At 39.1% G+C, this 27,199-nt stretch overlaps 1 protein-coding gene across 1 annotated transcript; it reads right to left on the reverse strand.

The window, feature by feature from the left end:
* Positions 1 to 173: 173 nt before the first annotated feature.
* pepd (peptidase D) lies at positions 174 to 27,199 on the reverse strand. The gene is made up of 15 exons (XM_034148418.1): positions 27,096 to 27,199; positions 23,998 to 24,181; positions 22,835 to 22,962; positions 21,189 to 21,252; positions 18,280 to 18,327; positions 15,437 to 15,498; positions 13,640 to 13,684; positions 10,956 to 11,031; positions 9,747 to 9,793; positions 8,995 to 9,063; positions 7,517 to 7,594; positions 5,553 to 5,701; positions 4,127 to 4,311; positions 1,181 to 1,372; positions 174 to 683 (listed from the first exon to the last, which is right to left on the reverse strand). Exons 1-15 carry the CDS (start codon positions 27,110 to 27,112, stop codon positions 540 to 542), a joined length of 1,488 nt encoding a protein of 495 aa, XP_034004309.1. The 5' UTR covers positions 27,113 to 27,199; the 3' UTR covers positions 174 to 539.

Below are 27,199 nucleotides of genomic sequence, written 5' to 3' on the forward strand. Positions count from 1 at the left end.
TCAGGGGTTACAGTTCAAACCGTATGTGTGTGTTTATAAGACAAGAGGACTCATCTGGTTCACACACAGACTGTGGTCAAATGTACTGATATATATATATATAATAAATGTCATTAAATACGGGAAAAAAACATACAAAATACCATCTTAATAAACAGAAATGCTCCTCTGCACACAGTTGCAAATAAAATGTTTATTCAAATTGATTTCACGGCATTTTGTGAACGGGTACAAAGAGAGAAATATAAGAATAACCATATTAAAAAATTAAGGCAGCACCGAAATGAACACTTTTAATGTATTGTTTGTCCCTTTAAAGTTAGCAGTTTCTGAAAGCTTATAAAAAAAGATACTGCTTAGATTACATTTCATTATTACAACATGCTTATTCTAACGCTTAGTACAAAATCTTGATTGTGTGTCTGTTGCACACGTGAGAAATGAGAGTAATTACTTCATGTTAACTGAAGGATATGCTTGTGTGTTTCTGCAGTAAATCAGGACTTTGCAGCAGGAATCTATTTATTTCGAGGCTCCACTCAGACTTTCTGGCTGCTGACGACGGGGCTGAAGGTTTTTTCGGAGTCGGCCATGAACGCCTCGATCTCCTCCACAGTGCGAGGGACGCACGTCAGCAGCTCGATGCCGTCAGCTGTCACCGCGATGTCGTCCTCGATACGCACCTGAACACACCACGAGACAGAGGTCAGACACACAGAGAGGAGAAGGTCCCCTATTATACTGTTTTTCATCAATATATTACAGGTCTCAGATATATACAGAACATGTCTCTGAAGTGTTTGCCTCCAAACACCAAACAGATCATTGCAGCATCCCATAATCCCCTCTGTTTCAGCCCTGTTTCCAAAGTGCTGATTCTCTGTCTGTTACTTCAGATGAAAATAAGGAGCCCCTCCCCACGCCCCTCAGAGATATTTGGTTAAAAAGAACTCAATGGTGGTCTAGGAGGAGATTCAGGTGATAAGGTGGGGGGGGGGGGGGGGTAACCTTGGTTGGTGATTGGCTAATGGTTACTCAAGCCAAAACATCGTTATGACATCACAAAGTGGCCGAAATCTGATCAGCTAATTTTCAGACAGGTTTTTATATAAATGGATCAGGACAAAAAGAGAGAGAATCTTTTTTCAACCACAATATAAATATGTTTCGGCGCACTGACCCCTCCGAAGCCCCTGAAGCGCTGCAGCACGGCGCCGTTGATGAAGCAGCTCTGTTTCGGGTTGCTTAGCGCCTGATCCAGCAGGTGGTTGATGAAGTAGATGCCCGGCTCCACCGTGAGGACCATCCTCTCCTGCACCAGGCGGCCCATCCGGAGACTCTTCAGCCCGGGCTCGTTCACACGCTCCGTCCCCTGGTAGAGTACAGGAATGCACGTGAATATAATGATCTAACATCAGAGTAAACACATATATCTCTATCTTCTTCAGCATATACACCACTGTGTAATTTGGAACCACTGATTCATTTCTGAGAAACTTCAAGAACATGGTAAAAACATTGTGAACTGATATGTTCGGTTCTTTTGCAATAAATCACGTTGGCCTCTAAATGAGGACATACTCTGATCATTTTCAGGTGTATATCAGTATGTAGTGTCTCTACTTTAAAGAGTCCTCTCCTGCTGATGTTCAGGTGTATATCAGTATGTAGTGCCTCTACTTTAAAGAGTCCTCTCCTGCTGATGTTCAGGTGTATATCAGTATGTAGTGTCTCTACTTTAAAGAGTCCTCTCCTGCTGATGTTCAGGTGTATATCAGTATGTAGTGTCTCTACTTTAAAGAGTCCTCTCCTGCTGATGTTCAGGTGTATATCAGTATGTAGTGTCTCTACTTGAAAGAGTCCTCTCCTGCTGATGTTCAGGTTCATATCAGTATGTCGTGTCTCTACTTTAAAGAGTCCTCTCCTGCTGATGTTCAGGTGTATATCAGTATGTAGTGTCTCTACTTTAAAGAGTCCTCTCCTGCTGATGTTCAGGTGTATATCAGTATGTAGTGTCTCTACTTTAAAGAGTCCTCTCCTGCTGATGTTCAGGTGTATATCAGTATGTAGTGTCTCTACTTTAAAGAGTCCCCTCCTGCTGATGTTCAGGTGTATATCAGTATGTAGTGTCTCTACTTTAAAGAGTCCTCTCCTGCTGATGTTCAGGTGTATATCAGTATGTAGTGTCTCTACTTTAAAGAGTCCTCTCCTGCTGATGTTCAGGTGTATATCAGTATGTAGTGTCTCTACTTTAAAGAGTCCTCTCCTGCTGATGTTCAGGTGTATATCAGTATGTAGTGTCTCTACTTTAAAGAGTCCTCTCCTGTTGATGTTCAGGTGTATATCAGTATGTAGTGTCTCTACTTTAAAGAGTCCTCTCCTGCTGATGTTCAGGTGTATATCAGTATGTAGTGTCTCTACTTTAAAGAGTCCTCTCCTGCTGATGTTCAGGTGTATATCAGTATGTAGTGTCTCTACTTTAAAGAGTCCTCTCCTGCTGATGTTCAGGTGTATATCAGTATGTAGTGTCTCTACTTTAAAGAGTCCTCTCCTGCTGATGTTCAGGTGTATATCAGTATGTAGTGTCTCTACTTTAAAGAGTCCTCTCCTGCTGATGTTCAGGTGTATATCAGTATGTAGTGTCTCTACTTTAAAGAGTCCTCTCCTGCTGATGTTCAGGTGTATATCAGTATGTAGTGTCTCTACTTTAAAGAGTCCTCTCCTGCTGATGTTCAGGTGTATATCAGTATGTAGTGTCTCTACTTTAAAGAGTCCTCTCCTGCTGATGTTCAGGTGTATATCAGTATGTAGTGTCTCTACTTTAAAGAGTCCTCTCCTGCTGATGTTCAGGTGTATATCAGTATGTAGTGTCTCTACTGTGACATGTCTCCATGCTTTAATGTTCAAAAAGCTCTTTATTTTTCTCATACTGCCTGTGCTGCAGCACCTCTTTTCACCCTCTGTCTGAAACCAGAGCCCAGTCTGCTCTGATTGGTTAGCTGGCCGGCTCTGTTGTGATTGGTCAACCTCTAAGAGATGTCCCGCCCCTTAGCCTATGACGTACAATATGTTGGAGCGCTAGCCAATAGAAGCGCAGGTGTTACGTAGTGATGTCACTATGTTATGGAAGTACGTTGAAGAACTGATTCACCAAACATATTGAAAGGGTTTGTTGGGATTGCTTAAAGTAGAGTTGTATGAGGTAGTTGTCACATGTCACAGTAGAGGCACAAAATACAAATAGGAACCTGAAAATGAGCATCATATTCCTCTTTAAGACATCTCCTGGAGATCAGACTGAGACTAGCCAACAGTATATTTTGTCCACAGACTGACTGATATGTACTGTATATTCAGCGCTGCCTGCCGCACACACTGAAAACCTTCTCCTGGAGACCATGTGGGTTAACTGTCTTCTGCTGTCAGCTTTCAGAAGAACAGCTGGACTGAATCTTCCACCACATCCTGAAACTGTCTGTGTTCAGAGTTCAGACAACATTTTAGCCCCCCTCTCCCCCCTCTCTCCTCTCTCTCTCCCCTCTCTCTCCTTCTCTCCCCTCTCCATGAACCTGTTTGGCCTCTTTTTGTCTCACTTCTGCACCGGGGGTCTCTCTAATATTGATGATGACACATCAATAGAGCAGTGGGTTTTCTTCTTCTGTCTGGAGACTGTTGCAACAGTAAGGGTCTGTTGTGTTCAATTGCATTCAGTTTCATTCACCTTATCTATAAACAGTTCAAAACAATACAATTTATAAGACATAGAAGAGATAAAACACGGCACCCTCAAATATAAAAAAATGCTGTGAAATGTGTATTTGCAGTCTTCCTGTTCGGTTTACGGTCTCGCTCCTGTATACTTTTTTTGTCGTGTCTAAGTGTTACATATACCCACACAATCTCATACATTTAGGAAATTCAAGGTTTTCATTTTTCAACACGTTCAGGCCCTCTAATTTGCAAGTCTTTTTCTGAATAATAATTATTATCCCTGTAATTTAAAGAGGGTCCTTCAACCTGACTATATGTCGATTCTCAGACCTCAAATATATTACTTATATGAGACATAACAAGCACATATATCCATCACTTAAAAAACACCAACTCAGAATTAAAGTCTGCTCACCTCAGGGTACCCCCCCACATCGTGCACGTCGATGCCCAGCAGGTGTCCCAGGCCGTGGGGCATGAAGACGGCCCCCAGGTGGACCTCCATCATGGCGTCCACGCTGCCGCTCAGCAGCCCGAGCCTCAGCAGCTCCTCCAGTTGGACGCGGTCCGCCAGGCGGTGCATCTCGGTCCACTTCACTCCTGCAGCACAAACACAATGTTAGTGATGAACAGAAGAGTCCAAGACCCGAACTCTAACACTCTCAGAATGTAGGCATAAGACCAGGTTTACATTTGATTAGCACGTGGGGGTTTGCAAAGAGATATGAAGTTTGGCATTTGTGTTGAGTGTAGGGTTTGATGTGTGCCTTTAAATGTGTTAACTTATGTCCATTTCTTTTTAATTAGACCCCAGGGAGACTAGCTATGGCAATCCTATAATACACTAAACCAAACTTAACTTAACTAAAGTTTACCAAACAAAACTACACTTAAATAGACTAAACTCAACCAAACTAAACTCAACTCAACCTTTAATAAACTTCACTAAACTAAACTACATAAAACATAGCAAAACAAAACTAAAGTAAACTACTTTCACCTTTACTAAACTTAACTACACAAATCATAAAAAAACTAAACTCAACCAAACTAAAGTTGCCCATTTAATGCTTTAAAGGTCACCTATCATGCTATTTTTAGGCAATAGCATAGGTCTCAGATATATAAAAATATATAAAAATACCAAACAGATCACCCAAGCTTTATCCCTCTATTTCACTTCCTGTTTCAAAAGTGCTGATTTGGGGTATAAAGCTTTAAAAAAAAAAAACAATTGATAAAAAAGAGGGGCTGAGCTCATGCGGGAGATTCTACCGGCAGATACTGCCGTGATGAAACGCCATATCATGGATTATCAAGGATTATTTCTGAAACAGTATGGAGCTCAAAGGCTTTCTCTCTTGCCGGTTATACCACAAGGTGAGTTCCTTTTTATTTCCTGCTTCTTCACACACATGCTCTGTGCAGTACAGGTTAGCTCTGAGTGTTAGCGATGCTAATGTAAACACCGACCATATTACGTCCAAAACAGTCGGGCATTGTTTCTGATAGCAACTTTCTGATAGGGCCGTGGGTCTGCATTGCCGATATGACGACATATCAGACGCAAATCTGGATCAGCTCTGTTGTAGCCCCGTTTTTAGAGATTTGGGTACGGAGGAAAAGAGAGATGGTTTTATTTTCTGACGGTGCGTGAGTTCCCTGACACACCGGGAACACATATTTATGTATAAAAGACATCAAAAAGTGCATTTTGATAGGTCCCCTTTAATAGAAAAAGCAGTGAACTCCCTGCTGGTCATATGTTCCCCATTTGTCTTCCCCTACGTCAGTGAAGTGTTCTCCACAGTTAATCTCCATAGTGACTGAGAGATGATGACCTGGTTTGATGGCGGCCATGACGGCTCTGGAGGATTTGAGCACGGCTTCGTAGATGTTCCTCTGGTCCGAGGTGAACCTGCCGTTAGCCGGGAAGGAGCAGGTGATGTCCGAGGAGTAGCAGTAGTACTCTCCACCCATATCAAACAGGCTGTGGGCGACAACACATCAGAGTTGTTCATAAACACTTATGCATAGACTCATTGACTCTATGCATAACATTAATGCGCACAATATCTGTTTTCTTTTTGTATTACTGCCGGATTTTATTCCATTCTATTTTTATGTAAATACTGTTATATTTCACTGTATTTTTTATTATTTTTAATATTTTTTAATGTTACTATAGTTTTCTAAAAATAGTTCTCTATCTGTGTTTTTACATTTTTGACACCAAGTCAAATTCCTCGTACGTGTCAACCTACCTGGTGATAAACCTGTTTCTGATTCTGATCACAACTGTAACATATCAGTACAAATATAGTAAAATATTTGGTAACACTTTATATTAAAGGTGGGGTAGGTCATTTTAGAGAAACCAGCTTGAGTGCGCTAGAATTTGAAAATACACAGCCGGAACAAATCTGCCACTTCCTTACAGAGCCCCTCCTCCAACACACACGGACGCGCACATGACCAATGAGGGCACGAGATAAGTTTGTGCACAGATGGAAGGCTGACAGGCAGGTAGGCCATCCAGTTATTTTAGCCGGGCCGGCTCAGATGATTGGTCGTGCTTTTTACAGTACTACGGCTTCCACAGATGACATTTTTTATGGATTTTTTGTCAAAGCACTTAAAATATTCATTGCTATCGGGATGTTAAGAGCATTCCATGGAATATAACAAAAAGGGTATCTCGAGCCGGTTTCTCAAACTTACCTACCCCACCTTTAAGGTACACATATTCACCATCAACTAGTTGTTAATTAACATGCATATTAGCAGTATATTGGCTCTTTATTAGTCATTATAAAACACTTATTAATGCCTTATTCTACATGACCATATTCTACAACAGGGTGTCCGCGGGGTCTTAAAAAGTATTAAAAGTTGATAAATCAATTTAGCGAAAATTAAGGCTATTCAAAAGTATTAAAAAGTATTAAACTGCATTTTCCAAGGTATTAGATTTTGTAGCTTGTTTTCAATAAGTATATAAATTGTCCAAAGAGGTTGTATTCTACAGTCTGCCTGAATGTAATCATTGTGTAGGTGTGTAGTGTGATTCTGTGTAGTTTATTTATGGCATCCCGTTGGATTTGACGTCATCTGAACAGGACATCGCACGCTCACTGCTTGATAGCGCGAAGGTCCGTTTACGCCGGTTGTTAAGCAACATCGTTATGGGGAAATGCAAGTCTGCGTCCAAATGGTTGGAAGATAAGGAGGAAGGACAATCAATACTGTATGTGAGGTAAAGTGTGTCGCCAATGTAACCGGTTAGAACTCCAAGTGGCGATGAGGTCTTAAAATGTATGGAAAGGGTCTTAAAAAAGGTTTTACATTTGACTTCAGGATTAGAAGTACTAGGTCATTAGTTGAGAGTTTTTCCTCAATAACCCTCTAATTAGTGCTTATTTATTGTAAGTATGGAAGTTGTTGTACATGAGTTTTGGTCTTAATATGCTCTGCTCAATATGGGCCTAATAAGGCAGCAGTACCACAAGAATAGTCATCCTCCCATAATAACACCTAACACATATGATCTATTCTTATGTAACAAGACATGAAACTACAAGTGTTAATTGTGTCAACATAACTTAAAATGTAGTATTTTCTAACTCAGAATATGTTTACTAATAAGCTAGTAGTTTGGCTCTAATATGCATGTTAATTAACAACTAGTTGATGGTGAATATGTGTACCTTAATCTAAAGTGTTACCAAATATTTTTTGTGAATTACGAGCAAGTTCAAGAAAGTTATTGCATCTTAAAAATAAAGTGCTGCAAGTTGCTGCTCACCACATGTCTCCATCCACGATAGTCTTTTCATTGGGAGCTCCCGCGTGGCCGTAGTGCAGGATGGACGAGTTGTTGCCCCTGTTGATAAGAAATAACACAATAAGGGAAGTAAAAACACATATGAGAAGTACAAGGTGGTCATTATTTTAGATGCAACTCATATAAAGTTACCTGAAAACTAATTTAAATGTAATATTATTTTTGCAATTAGAAGTGACACGATATACCGGTATTGATTTAGGTAATATTACACATACAGTACAAGGACATTTTCAAACGGAAATTCAACATTGTGACAGCCTTATTTCAGACCAGAAATAAAGTATTAACAACCTTTACATGTTCATTGGTTTGATTTGACTTTAAAAAAAAACACAGTGACCTTTTAAGAATAACTGGGACTATCAGTTATTTATTTCTCAGCTCTTCATTTGGAAAATATCTTTCATTAACGAACCACTGATCCCCAGGAAGTGCTCATTACACACGGCCTTTAGCACTAAAGGCCAAAGCCTAACGATGAGCAACAGAGTCTCCAAATTCTTCATCTGTAATGTCGCTGCTAGGCGACCGTTACCATGCAACAGACAGGAAGTGGATGGTATGTTTCAGCAGGCTTTGACCAATCAGACACTTACTTTTCTGCTATCTTTGATGAGAGATAAAATGACAAATGATTGGTTTTGGCTAGACTAGTTTGACTGAAATGTTCAATATAATCGGATGGCTAAAAAACACTAAATGTCAACAGTTTTCATTGACAAGAAGTAGACTAAAATAGTTAGTTTTCTTTGACTAAAATAAGACTAAAATGCTTTAGTTGACTAAAACTTGACTAAATAAAAACAGGATGAAGGTGACTAAATATGACTAAAACTAAAAACAGGGTTCATACACTTTTTCACCAATGATTTTCAATGACTTCTCCATGACTTTTACCTAATTTTCCATGACCAAAAACATGACTCTTTCTCAGCGTACCACTGAAAATGGTTTATTTTAACATGGAACAGGAAAATAAGGTCTGCATATGAAACATGTTGTGCCTATCTAAAACAAATCAAATAGGCTTACTAGCTTCTACACGCTAAAGCTACTAAAATCTCTCACCAGCAAAATACCTCGTCAGTTAAATGCCATTTTACGTTTCATTACTATACGATACAGTATGTATTATCATTATAGTATTACTATTTCGGCGATTAGATCAAATATAAATTATATTTGATGCAACTTTAGTTACATTTCCATTACTTTTCCAAAACTTTGGGAAAAATATTGTTTTCCATAACTTTTCCAGGGCCTGGAATTTGCATTTTGAATTTCCATGATTTTTCCAGGTTTTTAATGACCGTAAGAACCCTGTAAAAAGGACATTTAACACAGGACTAAGACTACATAAACAAATAGCTGGAGACGCATCATTTTAGGCTGAATTAGAAACTAAAACAGGTTAAATTAAAGTGACATTTCCTTACGTTCCACAGATGCAGGTGTACGAGGTGTGACGCATCCCTCCCTTGGTGTAGCAGTAGTGCTGGAACAAGCTGCAAAACATAAAGAAGTCAATTTTATTAAAAAATTAATGATTTCAGCACAAAAGAAAAACAAGTTGAACGACTTTTCATTTTTAAGACATTTGAAAGATCAATTCAACACATTTTAAAACCAATTAATGCCGTATTTTTTACACTAATGAGTTAAATGCCTTGTAAACTATGAGGATATATTGAATTTAACACATTTTATTTGTATAGCACACTTTCAAAACAACGTCATTTCAAGGTGCTTCACAATTCGATGAGAAAAAAAAAGTTATCTAAGAACATATTTAATAAAAACATTTAAAAAAACATACAAAACAAGGGAACTGAGTTTAAAAAAAAATGATTAAGATATAAAGAATCTCTGCTTTAAAAGCTTCAGTCAGCAGGTACGTGTGAGGTGTGTGTCTGTGTTGAAATGTGAGTTGTTTCAGGAATTGTCAGTTTCACTTTGACACAGGACACAACTAAGTTCTGTGTTTCTAGACGTAACTTTGACTTGATTATAACCGTACTGCCCGAATAAGTAATCTGTATTTTACCAGCTTTTTTATACTACAGTGATGTTTAGAATACAACATATTTAGGGCTGCAACTGAAAACAAGTCACATTACTTTTGATAGTAAAGGGCTGATTAAATCCCGACATACAGAATATCTCTTCTTGGACCAAATGCACCTCTTACCTCTCCATCTCATATTCCTTCATTCCAGGTTTCACATGCTTCATGATCTGCAGGTGAAAGTCAGAGTACATGTGAATCAGAATAAATATGTTACTGACTCTGGAAATTCATCTCAAAGTTGACCTTATGCACAAAGACAGGATTGCGTGTGACTCCTGACTGACATGACACGTAACACATTGAAAGGTAGAGGAAGAAGGCTTTACTTCACAACTCTAGATCAACAAATTAAGAGTGTTCATTTTAAAATGTTCCTTCATTTCCTCTGGGTACATTATAGGTGTCAATATTTACACCTATTTACCGATATGGATGAAAAATGTTGATTCTGCAATAACGAAACTGAAATGTACTCTTTTTCTTAGTTTTCTTCATATTCCTAATGTTTATTTTAGTCTTATATTATGTTAAAATCTGATTTTGTACCATTTATTTTTATAATTTGCATTAAAAATGAACACATACACATATAACACTTTAATATCTATAGTTATTGATTACTAGCAGTTCAGTTTGTATGCAAAAAAGACATTTTAAGTATGTAAAAAACATGTTTCTAGTGAGCTCTTTTCCCATCCCCTCCGTCTTTGTGTTACATTTTGCAGTCCTCATTTTCAACATGAGCTGAACAAAGTGTGGATTATTCCCTCAAGCAGAGTCTGCAGGATTTACTCAAAGCAGATATAAAGAGTTCAAAGGTCAGAGAGAGAGCCTTGATAAACATTTTCTGTTCCTACTTCGACCCGACAGGGAACACGGTACATGAAAATCTGCCAGAAGACGGGTCTTTTGGGAGAAACGTGACCAAACACACCTCTAAGAACACCTAATGATCTCTCAGGAGAAACACTTTTCTCTGAGTGACTTCAGACGACAGATAACATTCAGAGTTTAACGGCTCGGTCACCCCCGAAGAAGTTATTCATGGTGTTAGAGGTAAATGCTCTGCCGTGGTAAAATATACTTTAATGTTACAGCTTATTGGTCAAAGGCTATCTCTGTGCAGCTGCCGGCCTCCGAGAAGTTAGAATCGATAACATTTGAAAGCGTTTATAGCCTTAAAGGGGCTGACATCTTGATTTCTTTGGGCGAGTGGTAAACTCAATAAGCCTTTCAACACTCTGGCCGTTTAATTTCATGCTCTGGACGTTTCATTTTCTTTCTTTTCAGATTCGAACATTTCGATTTGAGCACCCTCATCTATCTTACCATTTTATGGGCTTCGCTGGAGATCTTGTTGGTGTATCGCAGCACCTCCAGCTCCATGTCAGTCTTAGTGAGACGGCTGAGGACAGAAACAGGAAGTGAGGCTCTTTCATTCTGACCCGTAGACCACCAACGCACCGACACACACTCACAGCATTCAACTGTTACATGGCACTAAAGCAGTGGTTCCCTAATGTTTTCTGCAGAGCCCTCCTTTTGTAAATTAAACCTTTTCTCAGCAGACTACAGCTTACATTGCAACGTAATCGTGCTGTATCGTATCCCATCGTATTAGATAGATGGATAGATAGATAGATAGATAGATAGATAGATAAAATAGCATTAAAAAGTAAAATGTGGAAATATATGTACAGTATCGTACTTTATCGTACTGTACTTTATCGTACTGTATTATATCTTACCGTAACTTATTATATCGTATTGTACTGTACTGTATCATACTGTATCGTACTGTATCGTACTGTATCATATCGTATCGTTGTGTATGTGTACTGTATCGCACTGAATTGTTCTGTACTGTATCGTATTGCATCGTGCTGAATTGTATTGAACTGTATCATATCTGACTGTATTGTACTTAATCGTACTGTATTGTATCATATTGCTTTGTATCGTATTGTATAGAATTGTATCGTATCATAAATGTATCAATAAATTATATTATAAAACAAATCATTTGTCATGTTTGTAGATCTAATTTGATGTGTTTCTTAAAGCAGTAGTTTGATACAGGAGTGTATTAAGGGAGTTTACCAATAATAGAAGTGAATAAATAACACAAGGCGGTGGTAACCAAAGCAACACCAATGGAAGTTTAAAAAAGTCCATTTTAAGAAGAGCCATGTGGGCCAAGAGGTTCAAGGGAGGTGTGACTGAAAAGCATTCCTTCTTATTTCACAAAATGTCAATTCATCTGGAGGGTGCAAACTCTAATGCCGAGGACACGGAGAGAGGCACGGAGTCCATTACATCTGTTCAGACTCTCTCTCTGCGAGGATAAAAACACAAGCCAGAGAAGAAAAGCCCCGTTTCTGATGCAGACACACAATCTTGACCGTACCGCTGAAATTACCCAGAGTTCCTGAGTAACAAGTGGCAAAAATATGTCTGTTTGGGTGATCAAAGGACAGCTGAGAGTTGCACACATATTTTGGAAATGCCAATTAAGTTCTGGGAATCGGTACACAAGGTTTTGCAAAAGATACTGAGATATAAGGTTCCTATGGACTACAGCAGGGGTGTCCAAACTACGGCCCGGGGGCCAAATGCGGCCCGTGGACCATTTTGAATCGGGCCTCAGCAAATTCAAAAAGTATAATGACTAGGAAGTATAATAAACTTCTGCTGCTCTTATATTCTACTTCTTAAATATATATGTTCAAAGATATTACACAGTAGTATTCATGTGTTATTTAATAAGCCCAATTTTCAAATAAATTCAGTCAATTAAAGTTGAAAACATGTTCTAACAAATCTAAGTTGATAAGAAAAAAGCCCAATGACTTATTTACATAATAACCTTGAAATAGACCCTTCATATTTCCTCTTATGATGAGCAATCTGAAGCTTCTGTTTTAAGGAATAAACTGCTAACAAAGTAAATGAAACCCCATGGAGAGCTGTTCTTTTCTCACAGTATTTTTAAGTATCAAGAATCATTTACCTACATTGGATTGATTTTTCCAACTTATAACTGAACTTAAGAGGCAATAAACCTCTAGTGAGTGGCCCGGCCCTTCGAATATTGTTCTATATGTGGCCCTCGGTGAGAAAAGTTTGGACTACATGGTACTCTATCTGGGCAATTTTACAGAGGAAAATGTTCACTACATAGATAGATAGATATCTTGTAAAAATAACGTTGATAGCTGGCAAGAAAGCCATAACTAGGAAATGGTGCAAAGTGGAGCCTCCTACTGTGGAACAGTGGATAGAGATCGTGGAGGGAATTCATATCATCGAAAAACTGACATATCGACTGAGACAGCAAGAAACACAATATGAAGAGAAATGGGAGAAATGGTCAATGTTTAAGATTCAAACCAGCGACAAGGAAGACTGACTGATTGAGTAAGAGGAACTGTTCTGACAAATTGTCAAATGAGAATGTGACTCCCAACTGGATTTCTATTTTCTAGTTGTATTTCATATTATCTCTGTATTTGTATAGTGACGGCCCGATAGTGTGCGTGTGTGTGTTGCAGGTCCTGTGATGGGGTGGAGCTGAGGAGGCCAATCAGCTTAACTGGGGACACCTGGCCGGCGCCCCAGGCTCTACTTAAGCCCAGCTGCCCAGAGTCACGGGGGCATCGCAACTCTCTCCGGGACCGACGAGGGAAACTCTCGCCGGGATCCCTTTCCCCTCGCCCAGCCTCTCATTTTACGTTCAGAGATTGTTCCCAGAACTCACTGCAGTGTCACTTTTTCAGTTGCCACAATAAAATGTGCCGTTACTTTTTCGGAAACCCTTGTACATCTCCATCTGTTTTCGTTGTGGCCTGCGAGCCGGTCGTAACAGTATCTATAGCTGTGTTGCATTGTTTATTTGGTTTGGGTTGTTCTGTACGTGCACAGCTGTTGTTGTAATGTTTTTATATAATAACAATTAAAGTGAGAACAAAAAGGACTCTCTGAAGATGATTATAAAACATATTTTAATTACTCACCATTCCACAATGACCGGGTGCAACAGAGTGTTGTTCACTTGGAAGCTGATGGAAAAAAACAAGAGGAAATTCATATTTATTTTTCATGGATTTTTTATGTTTTTATTTCATTTTATTTTACTCAATTTTATTTGTTTTTTTGCATGTTATTATATTCCTGTAATTGTATTTATCTTTCAGCTCTGTCATTCATGTTTGTTGATCTGTAAATCTGAGATAAATGTGCTTGGTGAGATATGGCTTTAGAAATAAAACTTGTATTGATGAGTTGAGTTAAGTAAGAAGTATTTATTTGAACAATGCACACACACAAGCTCAGAACACATGTGGGGCGAAGCCTGCGAGCTAGTTCAGGCAGTCAACTCGAGCACTTATGCTGCATTCATACATAACGCCACTCTACAACCAACCAAACAGAGTCTCCTTAATATGCCGCTCTATTTAAATCAAATCAAATCAAATCAAGTTTTATTTATATAGCACATTTAAAAGCGATTTTTGGTCGAGCCAAAGTGCTGTACATGTAATAAAAACACATTACTACAATCACAATAAAAGACAATAAATTACAACAGATATATATAAAAAATAAAATAAAATAAAACACAAGGAAAAGTCAGGAGTCGTGCTCCGCTCTAACTAGAAGGCCAGGGAGAAAAAGTGTGTTTTTAGTGTAGATTTAAAAACCCCTAGGGTCTGGGCCGACCTCACATGGAGGGGCAGAGTGTTCCAGAGCCTAGGGCCAGCTGCTGCGAAGGCTCGGTGCCCTCGGGTTTTGAGCCTGGTCTTGGGCACTACCAGCAACAGCTGGTCAGCAGACCTTAAAGCTCTGGCTGGGGTGTAGCGCTGGAGGAGTTCAGCTATATAGGCCGGATATCTGATATCTCTCTCTATGCATTGCTTGCTGCTGCTACTTCCACGTCGCTGCTGCTTGCCTGCCCCACCACCACCCCAGCTTCCAGCCCAGCTTCCACCTGTAGGCTCGGGGGGATAGTTATCTAATCATCACTCGTCGTGCTATGTATATCTGTGGAGTGATGAGGCCCGAGCCAAGACGCCAAACTCAACTATATGCTGCTTCTAATAAACATGTTAAGAAACACGTGAGTTATCTGACTGAAATATAATAAGTGGCTGGGGAGCATTCCAGAGTTAATTTAGTAACACTAGATAAGGACACAAGCATGCAAACAGTCTTGCATCAGCACATGGTATACTACACATTTACTTTTTTATATTGTTATTTTACCTTTCTCCTGATGGACTCTCTATATTAGACCCCCTCACTTCCTAGTTTGTCATAACTCATGCATTCAAAACATCACCACACTTCACTAATACTATATACGTATAATTATTTAATATCATCTTTAGTTAAGTTAATTAATAGCCGGTTACTTATCTTTAAATATCATGTACACTACTCGCCTCCTCACCCTCACCATCACCTCCAAGATATTTATACACTTGCAAATTGAATGCAATTTAAAGTAATGCATGTTAATGATATACTTGCTTTGAACTAAGTATACTTTTCAAAGCGAAAACAGTGTCATGGACGAAGTGAAAACTAAAAGAAGAACACAAACCAGAGCAAATGAAAACGGGTCATCAACTGATAACTAACAAGCAAGAGCAAAACTGTTTGCTTAGTTAAATTATATTTAGAATTAGGTTAAATCAGCATTAATCAGTATGCATGAGCCTGCTGTATCCTTGGTTATAAAAGAAAACAACAACAACCTCCCAAAACAAAGATTCATTATGTAAATGCAAAGTGGCGCCAATTAAACTTACCCACTGATTCCTTCAAAGGAGGCTTCACGGCAGATGCTCCCGCTGTCGGTGTTCTGACCTCGCTGCGTGGAGACAATAACACAAACAAGTGAGGATTCAAATATAAATACAATATATTCAACTGGTTTATATATAATATATATATATATATATATATATATGTATCTGTTCCAGAGGTTTTTAAAGAGTGAAAATGCAAAATTGATGATGTTGAGTACGGTGGCAGTTATCATCAGGAAGAGAGGTCAAATCTAACTGGACCTTTTTACTAAGTACCATCCCAAAAGTAAAATGCTCCCACTGCATATCTGAACAATTGACCATGTGATCAGTCATATGATATTTAAAGAAGTCCCCTATCATGTTCAGGTGTATATCAGTAGTGTCTCTACTTTAAAGAGTCCTCTCCTGCTGATGTTCAGGTGTATATCAGTATGTAGTGTCTCTACTTTAAAGAGTCCTCTCCTGCTGATGTCCAGGTGTATATCAGTATGTAGTGTCTCTACTTTAAAGAGTCCTCTCCTGCTGATGTTCAGGTGTATATCAGTATGTAGTGTCTCTACTTTAAAGAGTCCTCTCCTGCTGATGTTCAGGTGTATATCAGTATGTAGTGTCTCTACTTTAAAGAGTCCTCTCCTGCTGATGTTCAGGTGTATATCAGTATGTAGTGTCTCTACTTTAAAGAGTCCTCTCCTGCTGATGTTCAGGTGTATATCAGTATGTAGTGTCTCTACTTTAAAGAGTCCTCTCCTGCTGATGTTCAGGTGTATATCAGTATGTAGTGTCTCTACTGTGACATGTCTCCAGGCTTTAATGTTCAAAAAGCTCTTTATTTTTCTCATACTGCCTGTGCTGCAGCACCTCTTTTCCCCCTCTGTCTGAAACCAGAGCCCAGTCTGCTCTGATTGGTTAGCTGGCCGGCTCTGTTGTGATTGGTCAACCGATTAGAGATGTCCCACCCCTTAGCCTATCACGTACAATGTGTTGGAGCGCCAGCTAATAGAGTGGTGCAGGGATGACATATTTACCCGGAAGTAAGCTGCTGGTTCCCTCGACTAAAAAGCAATGGGATTTCTCCATAGGATTTTGGAAAATAGCTCGAAATAAGGTCTGTGGAAAACAAACCTGTTTGATAAATGCACGTTTTGTTCGGCCGGATAATCTCCACATGTTGTCTACCCTACTTTTATAATTTTCTAATCATAAATCTAATCGCCAGAAGCAAAATGCTAACGTTATGCTATAGAGGAACTACAGCCGAGTACAGCAGCACAACTTCAACGTCACGCCAACTTAAGATCCATATTCAAAGCATGAGCATGAGTGTTATATCGTGATGTCATTATGTTCAGGAAGTAAACAAACGAGTCCTCTGTAGGGAACAAAGGGATTCTAGCCTTTGCAGAGCATTTACATGCAAAAAAACCTGTATAACACACTACAGGAAAGGGAGAACCACAACCTTCTTGCAAGAATAAACTCCCTAAAAGACTGTCTTGTTCCAAGTATCTTCATTTTAGTATAACGGAAAGGTTTCCTCACCATTTTATTATTATTTGTTAGTTTGTCTCGGTACATTTCCACCACAAAAGGCTGAATAGAACCTATTTAAAGGTCCCCTATTATACTGTTTTTCATCTATATATTATAGGTCTCAGATATATACAAAACATGTCTCTGAAGTGTTTGGCTCCAAACACCAAACAGATCATTGTAGCATCCCATAATCCCCTCTGTTTCAGCCCTGGTTCAAAAGTGCTGATTCTCTGTCTGTTACTTAAAGGGGCCTACACACCAAACTGACACTAAAGAACACGTCCCGACGGAACACGACTGTTGCATCGCCTCACGTCTCTGCATCTTGGCCAACAGTCGCACTGGAACACACCGCAAAGACTTCAGCCGACGGCCAAGAAGCACGTACGAACTGCGCATGCGTGAGTGGCAATAACTCTCCTTACCAGCAGGCGGCGGTCGAGTGTATTCGTCATTCAAAAGAGGCAACAACCGGAAGACAGACTGCGTGATAACCGAGAGAAGAAGAACAGACTGCGTGATATAAACAAACAACAAATAGCGTGTGCGTTCCATTTTCACTCGACAGCGAGAAGCTCATGGGGCTTTCCCGAACCTGTGTCGAGAGCTGGAGTTAAATTAAATCTCAGATTTGCCTTCTTAATACTTTGTTTGGGTCCCTCACTTCCGTTTCGCTTCTCATGCACTGATTCGCTAGCTGAACAGCCAATCAGAGTGATTTATTTGGCCGACGGCCTTTAGCCGACAGCCTCCCGATTCAACATGTTGAATCGGCGGCGTAAAGGGGTCGGCACGGCCGAAAAGACACGACGGGTCGGGACACACCAATCTGAGTAGGGCGACAGAACGCTCATCGACGGCCAGACATCCATCAACGCCGAAATCGGCTTGGTGTGTCAGGACCTTTAGATGAAAATAAGGAGCCACTCCCCACGCCCCTCTGAGAGATATTTGGTTAAAAAGAACACAATGGTGCTCTAGGAGGAGATTCAGGTGATAAGGTGGGGGGGGGGGGGGTTACCTTGGTTGGTGATTGGCTAATGGTTACACAAGCCAACACATCGTTATGACATCATAAAGTGGCCAAAATCTGATCAGCTCATTTTCAGACAGGTTTTTATATAAATGGATCAGGACAAAAAGAGAGAGAATCTTTGTTCCTGAAACTTTCAGAGTCTCTTTACACAGAGGGGACACATGTCGATGTAGAAGAGACATGAACAAGTGGATGTTGCATAATAGGTGACCTTTAAATAAAAGGTTATAAGTTCCTGTAATCCTGTAGTAATGAGTGCACAACAACGTACCAGAGTGAGCAGCAGCGCAGGTCTCAGGTTGGTCAGGACATCAACAATCTGCAGAGAGAGACAGACATTCATTAAAGTTTCAGCAGGAATAAAAGAGCGTCTGCAGAGTAAAGGTCAGACTGCACACTGCGTGCACACTGTTATTACTTCTCCACTAACAGCTAAATGTCAGATAATAGATTCCAGACTCAGTGGTGATATTTAAGCATTGTTATTATTAATGCCACTAAAACTGACTTCCTAAAAGATTCACTGCGGAAAAAGTCATCCCTAACATCTCAATTTAAACTGAAACTGTGAGAGAAATAAATGCGTTGATGCAAAAAAGCCGAGAGAAGATATCATTGTTAGTTAAACTGATTTAATGAGTCAATTATTAACTCATTAATAACCTCAAACTGTTAAAAAAAAGGTTCCCTTAACCATTATATTAGCTTTTTTAATTTCCAAAAATCTCATTACAGACACTTTATATATTCAATTAGACTAAATGTAACTTATAGAGACTTATATTGAGGTTTTATTTACAATTATGGGTATGAGTTTTATTCATATTTCATGCATTACTTAGATTTCTTAAAGTGGACCGATCATGCTATATTTGAATAATATAGTGTAGGACCATACCTATATAAGGCATATTTATACTTTTTTTTTTTCAAAATACCAAACAGATCATGCATTTTAGCCATGCCTCATTTTGCTCAATTTGACATTTTTTAGATCTGTTTTTTTAGAAGGGTTGATTCTGTGAGAACAGCACCATCTACAGGCCTGGCATATGTACTACAGTGTCTCCAGCGCTTTCGAACGGCAATGGCCGTGGCTGTCCCCTCCTGATTGGTGGAGTTGGCCCAATAGCCGTAGCGCCACCGTCCTGACGTCAGGACAGTGTTCAAATCTGGATCAGTTTTTATCAGATCCGTTGCAGCCCCTTTTTTAGAGATTTGGGTATGGAGGAAAATAGAGAGGGTTGTGTTTTCTGACACTTGGTGAGTTCCCTGGAACACCGGGGACACATATTCATGTAGAAAAGACGTACAAAAGTGCATTTTGCATGATAGGTCCCCTTTAAGTATTTTTGCTCAACTTGACAGACAAGCAGGTTTTACTCAAGTTGTTTACAAACAGGTAAACCTAAAAGATTGCAGGATGATTGAGGACTTTTACTGAAAATCTAACAAAAACAATGTGAACACCTTGCTTTTATTTTTTAATTAAAGAGCTTACTCGCAGCCTAACAAGAAGGTTTTGAGAAGACAAACGTGACTCATTGCACATACTTAGAATTATCTAGTCACAGATCCAGAAATATAGGTATCACAAAATGCAAAATCATGAAGGTGAACACCAGCAAGATACTTAAACAAAGATGAAACACACAATCATTGACATGTTCTCCACACACTGCCTCACTCAATCAGGTAAAAGGAGAAATGTTTGCAGAAAAACAACACCTCAAATATTCATGACCTGGTTTTGGTTTAGAACAAGAAATATGGTTGAGTTTTAGATCCTTTTTGTAGGCAGCATTAAAGGTGGGGTAGGTAATTCACTTCAGAAACACTTTTTGTTATATTCCATGATCTTAACATCCCGATAGCAATGAATATATTAAATTCTTTGACAATAAATACATTCAAAAATGTCATCTGTGGAAGCCGTGGCGCTGTAAAAAGCACGACCAATCATCTGAGCCGGCCCGGCTAAAATAACTGGATGGCCTACCTGCCTGTCAGCCTTCCATCTGTGCACAAACTTATCTCGTGCCCTCATTGGTCATGTGCGCGTTCGTGTGTGTTGGAGGAGGGGCTCTGTAAGGAAGTCTGAAGGAAGGGGCAGATTTCTTCGGCTGCGTACTTTCAAATTCTAGCGCACTCAAGCTGGTTTCTCCATTCCTACCTACCCTACCTTTAACACATCTGCCAGCATTAGTTAAAGAAATGCAGAGGCAGATGTTATATGATGTGTTTTTCTAAATATACTGCAGTGTTGAGCTGTTACTGCTTCATGGGAGAAATGTCTGTTTGTTGAAGTGATAATGAGCATGTTAACCTTATGACTAATAAAGAAATCTAACACCTCCGGAAGGTGCCGAGATGTAAAAAATACCTGGAGTATCGTCAGCAGGATGAGTCACAGTGTATATATAGTAAGAAAAGGGTAACATTAAATAGACTTCTGAGTGATGTGTTGCCAGTGAAAGATGTTATTTATAGTCTCATTATAATATTTGGATTTCTCAACATGCACGTCTCCAAAATAGCTGCGGAGCTGTCAAGCCTCCAACTTGAGGCTCATCTGGGAATCTGCTGTCAGCACCCATAAACATTCCTCTCAAAACAGGCAATTATAGAATTAAATTGTCTTCACATCACAATTATGGACAGTCTCAAGAGGAGTGCGTGTTTTAAAAATAGACGAAAGAAAGAGCTGCAGGATTCCAATTCTAAATTCAAAATAAAAGCATCAGAGGATTTTGTTTCTTGATTAGTTTGAACTCAGTGGTTTTACCAAATTAATAATCAGTATGACGCTCATGTGTGAGTCCAAATCTTCTCAGTAAATATCCTTTGACATCATGAAGTGCATCCTCAGTGCTAAAAAGGTAGGCAGTAAAAACGTTCTACTGTAAAAGGCACCAGTAAAAACCAACCATCCGATATATTCACCGGGAAGTTCGGATACAATGATGACCTTTAAAGCCGTCTATGGAGGCAGTAATGTGCAATACTGTAACTTCTCACACACACACACACACACACACACACACACACACACACACACACACACACACACACACACACACACACACACACACACACACACACACACACACACACACACACACACACACACACACACACACACACACACACACACACACACACACACACACAAACACTTACATCACAGACGTATTGCACCTCATCAACAGCATACTTCTCCTTGAAGTGCTCTTTGGGAAAGATCCTGTCAACAGATGCAAAAGAGGAAAGGGAAGAAAGAGACAATTACAATAAATCAAGAAACTCCTGAGTGGAAAGTATTTTTTGCATCAGGGGACAAAAAAAGATTTGCGGTTTATAGATAAGGGAAGAGTCAAAATGCAAGGTCAGGAGTCCTCGGGTTATTTCCACATCATTATGTTCCTTCACTCGCTTTCACATTAAGAGAAAAGGGAACCTGGGATTGTCTTCCAGGCAGAACGTTTGTACATTTCTTTTAAAACAGTCTTTAACTTTTATTATGTAAAAAACAGGTGGGAATTTATTGTAGATCAGACTTAAAAAAAGGGATCAGTTGGATTAGTTTATTCTGACTTGCCTTTCAGGGCTTCCGTAATTCTTACAGATGTGTGGTGTATGGACACAATTAAGAAATGTAGAAATGTTATTCTGGCAAAAACCCTTTTTTTTAACCTGTTCTTATTTCATAAAACCAGAAAACCATTCAAATCAGACTTAGAAAATCGATCACTGCAAGTATTGTTTCTGACTTGCTGTTTAGGACTTCTACTTCTTACAGATGTGTGGTGTGTTGACTACATTAAGGAAGATTGTCATGGCAAAACTGTTTTTTTACATGTACGAATGTCATAAAACCAGTAATCATTTTAGATCGGACTTAGAAAATGGATGGAAGTCATAAATGTTATTCTGGCAAAAACCCTTTTTTTCACCTGTTCTTAAGTCATGAACAGGCTAGAAACTCTATTAAGATCAGACTTAGAAAATGGATCACTAGGATTGATTTATTCTGATTTGCCTTCAGGGCTTCCATATTACTGACAGATGTGTAGTGTGTGGACTACATTAAGGAAGTCAGATATTATCCTGGCAAACCCTTTTTTTCACGTGTTCTTACAGTATGTCATAAAACCAGAAACAATAGAGTGCCACAGTGACGCGTCCTAAAACCCGGAAGTAAACTCCTTCCGGTTCCTTTGACAAAAACGCAAGGCAATTTCTCCATAGGATTTTGGAAAATAGCTTGAAATAAGGTCTGTGGTTGACACACATTTAAGAGACAGATCACGTTCTGTTCAGCCGGATAATATCCACATGTCTACCCTACTTTTATAATTTTCTATTCATAAATCTAATCGATAGATATATGATCGATAGATTTATGATTTGAAAATGTTTTTTGTCGAAGGAACCGGAAGTGGTAACATGCTAACTTGCTTCCGGGTCTTAGGACGCGTCACTGTGGCACTCTATGTAGATCAGACTCAGAAAGTGGATCACTATCACTGGATCACTTTGTCTGATTTGCCTCTCAGGGCTTCTGTACTTTTAACACGTGTTTTGTTTAGGATAGACTTCAGTGGGCTTTGGCATCAGTTTTGCAAAACATGCCATGCAAAGAAGATTGTGTTGGTGATGAAAATCGCCTGGTGGATTTTACAATGAATATAAAAGCATGTTTATACCGGGTGTAAAACATGTGTCTGTGTAGCACATGACTTTGTCAACTTTACTTCCAGATACAGCCCACAGCCATGGTCACTGTCGGCCATGTGCAGCGCTCTTTGAAGATTAGTGTGACTCACTCTCCCATCCAAGTGGCGTAGCTCTCAGGCAGTTTGGGAACAAAAAGGATGGATTTCCCAGAGTCCACATCAATGGCTCCAAAACAGTCAGGCTCGGTTACTCCAAAAGCCCAGTGGAAGAAAGACTCCTGCAGAGAGGAGAGAATCAGCCAGAGCTTTAGAGAGCCAGATTATAATGGAGTCAGCTAGAAGAGAAACCTTTCCTCTGGTCACATTCTTACATCACAAAGAAATAATATAATGTCTGTTTTTAGACCAGTTCACGGAGAGCTCAACAACAAAACACCACTTTTAATGAGTCTTTGATTTTAGGTTCAAAACCAATTATAGTGTTGGAGCAATTAGATCAGGAAGTGATTTCTCTGCAGAGAGGCTGGCCTACATATCTCTGACAGAGTGGAGAGATGAATACGACAAGAGAAACTAAGAAGTGGATTTTCTTTTAGGAGGAGACAGGTGAGGTTTTTGTGGCATCGTAAAAGAATAGCTTAAGGGATTGGGGACAACAAATGCAATGCTAGCTGGTGGATGATTAATAACTAGATGGATGGATTTTCAGTTAAACTGTGGTCCAATGAGTCAACTGTAAACTGCACAAATAACCTGTAGAAATTAAGTTGCATCAATCATCTAAGTCGCTGTACATCTGAATGTTTTATTCCAATTTTGTTTGAAAATGGTAGATTGTTGAGTTCCATGTACATTTCAAGCATGAGATTCAAGATGTGTTCTTGGGTGCAGTAGTCAAAAACTAAACCTGACTGAGGAACATGTTTTTATCAAGTGGTTTACAGACAGATGAACTTTAAGGATCGTGAAGCAAAGATGACTTATCTGAATTATAACAAAAACAACCTGAACACTGGGTTTTCTTTTAAATTACAGAGGTTACTTTCAGCTGACCAAGATGGAATTCAATGGGCAAATGTGACTTAACCTTTTCTTGAAATATCGTCACAGATTTCTTTGATTAAAGACCTTATTTGTAACATAACAAAAGTCTTACTTACAGCCAAAACATAGGGTTTCTTTAGGGAATGAGCCCAACCAATTATACGCTGGTTTTGAGATCATTTATAAAGAGATGTATGGATAAAAAACAAGGCAACAATGCCCCCTTCTCAGCCTCAGTTCTGCACATTTTCCCCCCAGAGACCCCCTACCTGTCTGAAGAGCAGGTCGGTGTCGGTGCAGAACCTCTGTTTCTGCTCCCCCCCCTGCAGCACCACCACAGACCGAGGCAAGACGCCATCTTTGTTCTTCAGTCCGCTGCACAGACGCCGGCGGTTCTCTGCGAACAGAGCAGCCGAAACCCTGAGGGTCTCGTTCCCCAGCCAGTACACGGCTCTGAGAGGAGGGGAGACACCAAGCAGAAGCAGAGTCAAGTTTATTGCCAGGTACGTTCAGAGATGGCAAAAGTTCACACATCCTTTACTCAAGTAGAAGTACAGATACTCGTGTTTAAAAATACTCTGGTAAAAGTAGAAGTACTGACTAAACTTCTTTACTCAAGTAAAAGTAAAGAAGTATGGACTTCGTAATGTACTTCAGTAAAAAGTACCCATAACTAGCAGCTGTTTTACAGAGTACCTGACCTCCCTTTATATTAACAGAACAATAATGTCATTGTTAGCTAATGAATGTTTCCATGCTGAACAACGGCAACATGACAACGTTTTCATTGGTCCCTCTTCTTTAGAGAAGACCAGGAAATGATGGATACACGGATCGTGTTCAAATCAATAGGCACGCAATGACTCTAAATAATAATGATCACGCCACCAAACACACATTCAAACTAAAGGAACCAGCCTGTTTGGGAAATGTAAGAAGTAGAAAGTACAGGTATTTGTGTTCAACATGTAAGAAGTCAAAGTAAAAAGTCGTCAGAAAATAAGTAGTGGAGTAAAGTACTGATACCAGAAAAATGTACTTAAGTACAGTAACGAAGTATTTGTACTCCACTACTTCCCACCTCTGGGTACGTTACACATAAAAGGAATTAGCTTTGGTGTCTGTGCGAGACAGGACTCTCAGCTGAAGGACTCTGAGACACTTGGGATTAACATGTTAGAAGTGGCTCAAACCTAAAATAACATCACTTTTATTCAACTAGTCTCTGATAGTGTCGTGTTCCTATCAGTTCAATAATTGGACCTCTATGAAAACAGATAATAGCCAAATTCAGGAACATATTTTTTTCATCTACTGAACAAAGAGAGACGATGCATTATTTGTTTTCTTCTCTTTAGAATTATTTAGGGGGTGGGAAATTAAAACGGATTAATGTAAAAGTAAAAAATATTTTCCTCAAAGATTCTGAATTGAAACACAACTTTGAAAATGCTAGACAAAGATATGCAAATTAAATATTGATTGATTTGCAAGCATTATTGTGCATTTTGTAAGAAAAACAATCACACACAATATCAGTTTTACAGTTACTTTGTAGACAATTTACTTTAACAAGTTTCTTTTAAGAAATTAAAAAGGCAGCAAGTTCAAGCCAACAATTGTATTAATTTTTCAGTCAGTGAGAATTGAGAAATAACTTTTTAGTAGAGAGTGCTTATTTGTGCAAATCTAGCATGAATAAAGGTTTTTGTCTTAGGTTTGCCTTTGTGTGTTTACATTATCCCAATCAATTGATATACCTTGTGAAAATACAGACTTTATTAATGCAATCATTTGCCACACTGTATTAGCAAGAAGTGGACGACAGTATCACATGAAATATCAGCCTTATGTACTTGTGCAGAATTGATGTTGAATCTGTAATTGCTTTTACTAGATATCCCACATGAATTGAAAGATATCAGAGGATTCACATCCCTCCAGGTAATCCTCAGGGTTTAGTGAGTGAACCTGAGCTTCAGCACAAGTTCAGATCCAGATATAAACAGAGACACATCCTTGTAACTGATACGTGTTGGTTATAAATCTGTGGCTTTGCTGATAAGATAACAAACATATCTGATCAAGCATGGACTCAAAGGTTAATCCATAACCTCATCGTTTTTTACGGCTCCAGGGTTTCTGTATCATGCTCCTCTGGCTGAGTGAACAGGTGTATCAGCGACAGTGAGGTGGGAAATGAGGTTTTTACTGGAGGAGGCAGAGATGTACTAAACTGCAATACAAACACCATGCAGGGCAATTGACCGGGGATACAATAACATGTGAAAAACAACTTTAATGTTCCTGCAGGTTCTTAATATTCTGCATGTTTGTCGTGCATTGAACTTATCGTAAGTCTCTTTGAATAACAGCGTCAAATTAGTGTAATATATGCGTTTCGTTTTTTTGGTTTGTGTCAGTAAGTTGGGTATGAAACTATGTTTTTTAGAGAGTCATATTGCACAACTTTACATAGTTTGATAAGGTGCGCCTGATGTTTGTTCCAACATATCAGATAGTACCTTATGACTGCTGATTGCTGACAACATTATGATGATACAGCAGATTCTCGTACGGTTTTATCCGATTATTACAACCTGGGCTGTGTCACGAAAACAAGACCATTTAAAATGAATAAGAAAAACCTCAGTAAACTCTCAGTTTCACACAATTGCAAAGCTCTCGAAACACGGATCTACATTTTGACAGAAAAATCTAACATGAAGTCACTTTCTTTATATTTGAAGGCACTGGCTTTCATATACTTTTCTATTAAATAATTGTTAAATCACGGTTTAGGAGCTTTAAAAATAGGCAATAAGCACTTGGTAGTTCCTCAACTGTGACTTTTTTTCCATATTTTATTTAAGTAATGTTGATTTTCAGTGCAAAATGCAATCCTTAGAGTTAGAAATGCATATGATGGAACAATGTGGTAATACATACATATCAGTGTGCAGTCTGGTCAATATGGACTTAATTTTAACATTACCTCTGACAAAATCAAACCCAACCTGTATCATTAAAAAGTAGAAATACATATATACATGTGTACCGTTACATATTCTGGATATTCATTATTGTACACTTTTGAATGAAACGTTTAATTTAGCAAAAAGTGTATTTGTTTTCCTACTTCTGTGTGCATTGCTGTATGATATGTGTGTAGCCTTGTTTTCAAAGTCTTGCTGAGTAATCGTAAAAGAAACTGTAATATTAGACAATATCGCGAGATAGCGTAATAACATATTTATATCTAAACACATCTTCATGACTGGAAAAGCTAACACTTCCCTGTTCAATATCTGACCCTAAAATCAACTCATGTTCAGAGTTTTCTGTCAGAAATAAGAGCTGGACTCACTGTGCTGCTGCAGACATGTTGATGTTCTGGTCACACTGTCACGTGCCAACAGCAATCACGTGACTTTTACTCGGAGCTCATCCGCTGAAGTGACGCTTTGCTGC

The sequence above is a fragment of the Trematomus bernacchii genome, unplaced genomic scaffold (assembly GCF_902827165.1).
Source record: "Trematomus bernacchii unplaced genomic scaffold, fTreBer1.1, whole genome shotgun sequence".
NCBI lineage: Eukaryota > Metazoa > Chordata > Actinopteri > Perciformes > Nototheniidae > Trematomus > Trematomus bernacchii.

Coding starts and splice junctions, on each gene's coding strand:
- pepd (XM_034148418.1), bottom strand. Junction 22,963..23,997: donor CCGACCTGCTCTTCAGACAG/GTAGGGGGTCTC, acceptor TCCTCTCTGCAG/GAGTCTTTCTTCCACTGGGC. Junction 9,064..9,746: donor AAGGAATATGAGATGGAGAG/GTAAGAGGTGCA, acceptor TATGTTTTGCAG/CTTGTTCCAGCACTACTGCT.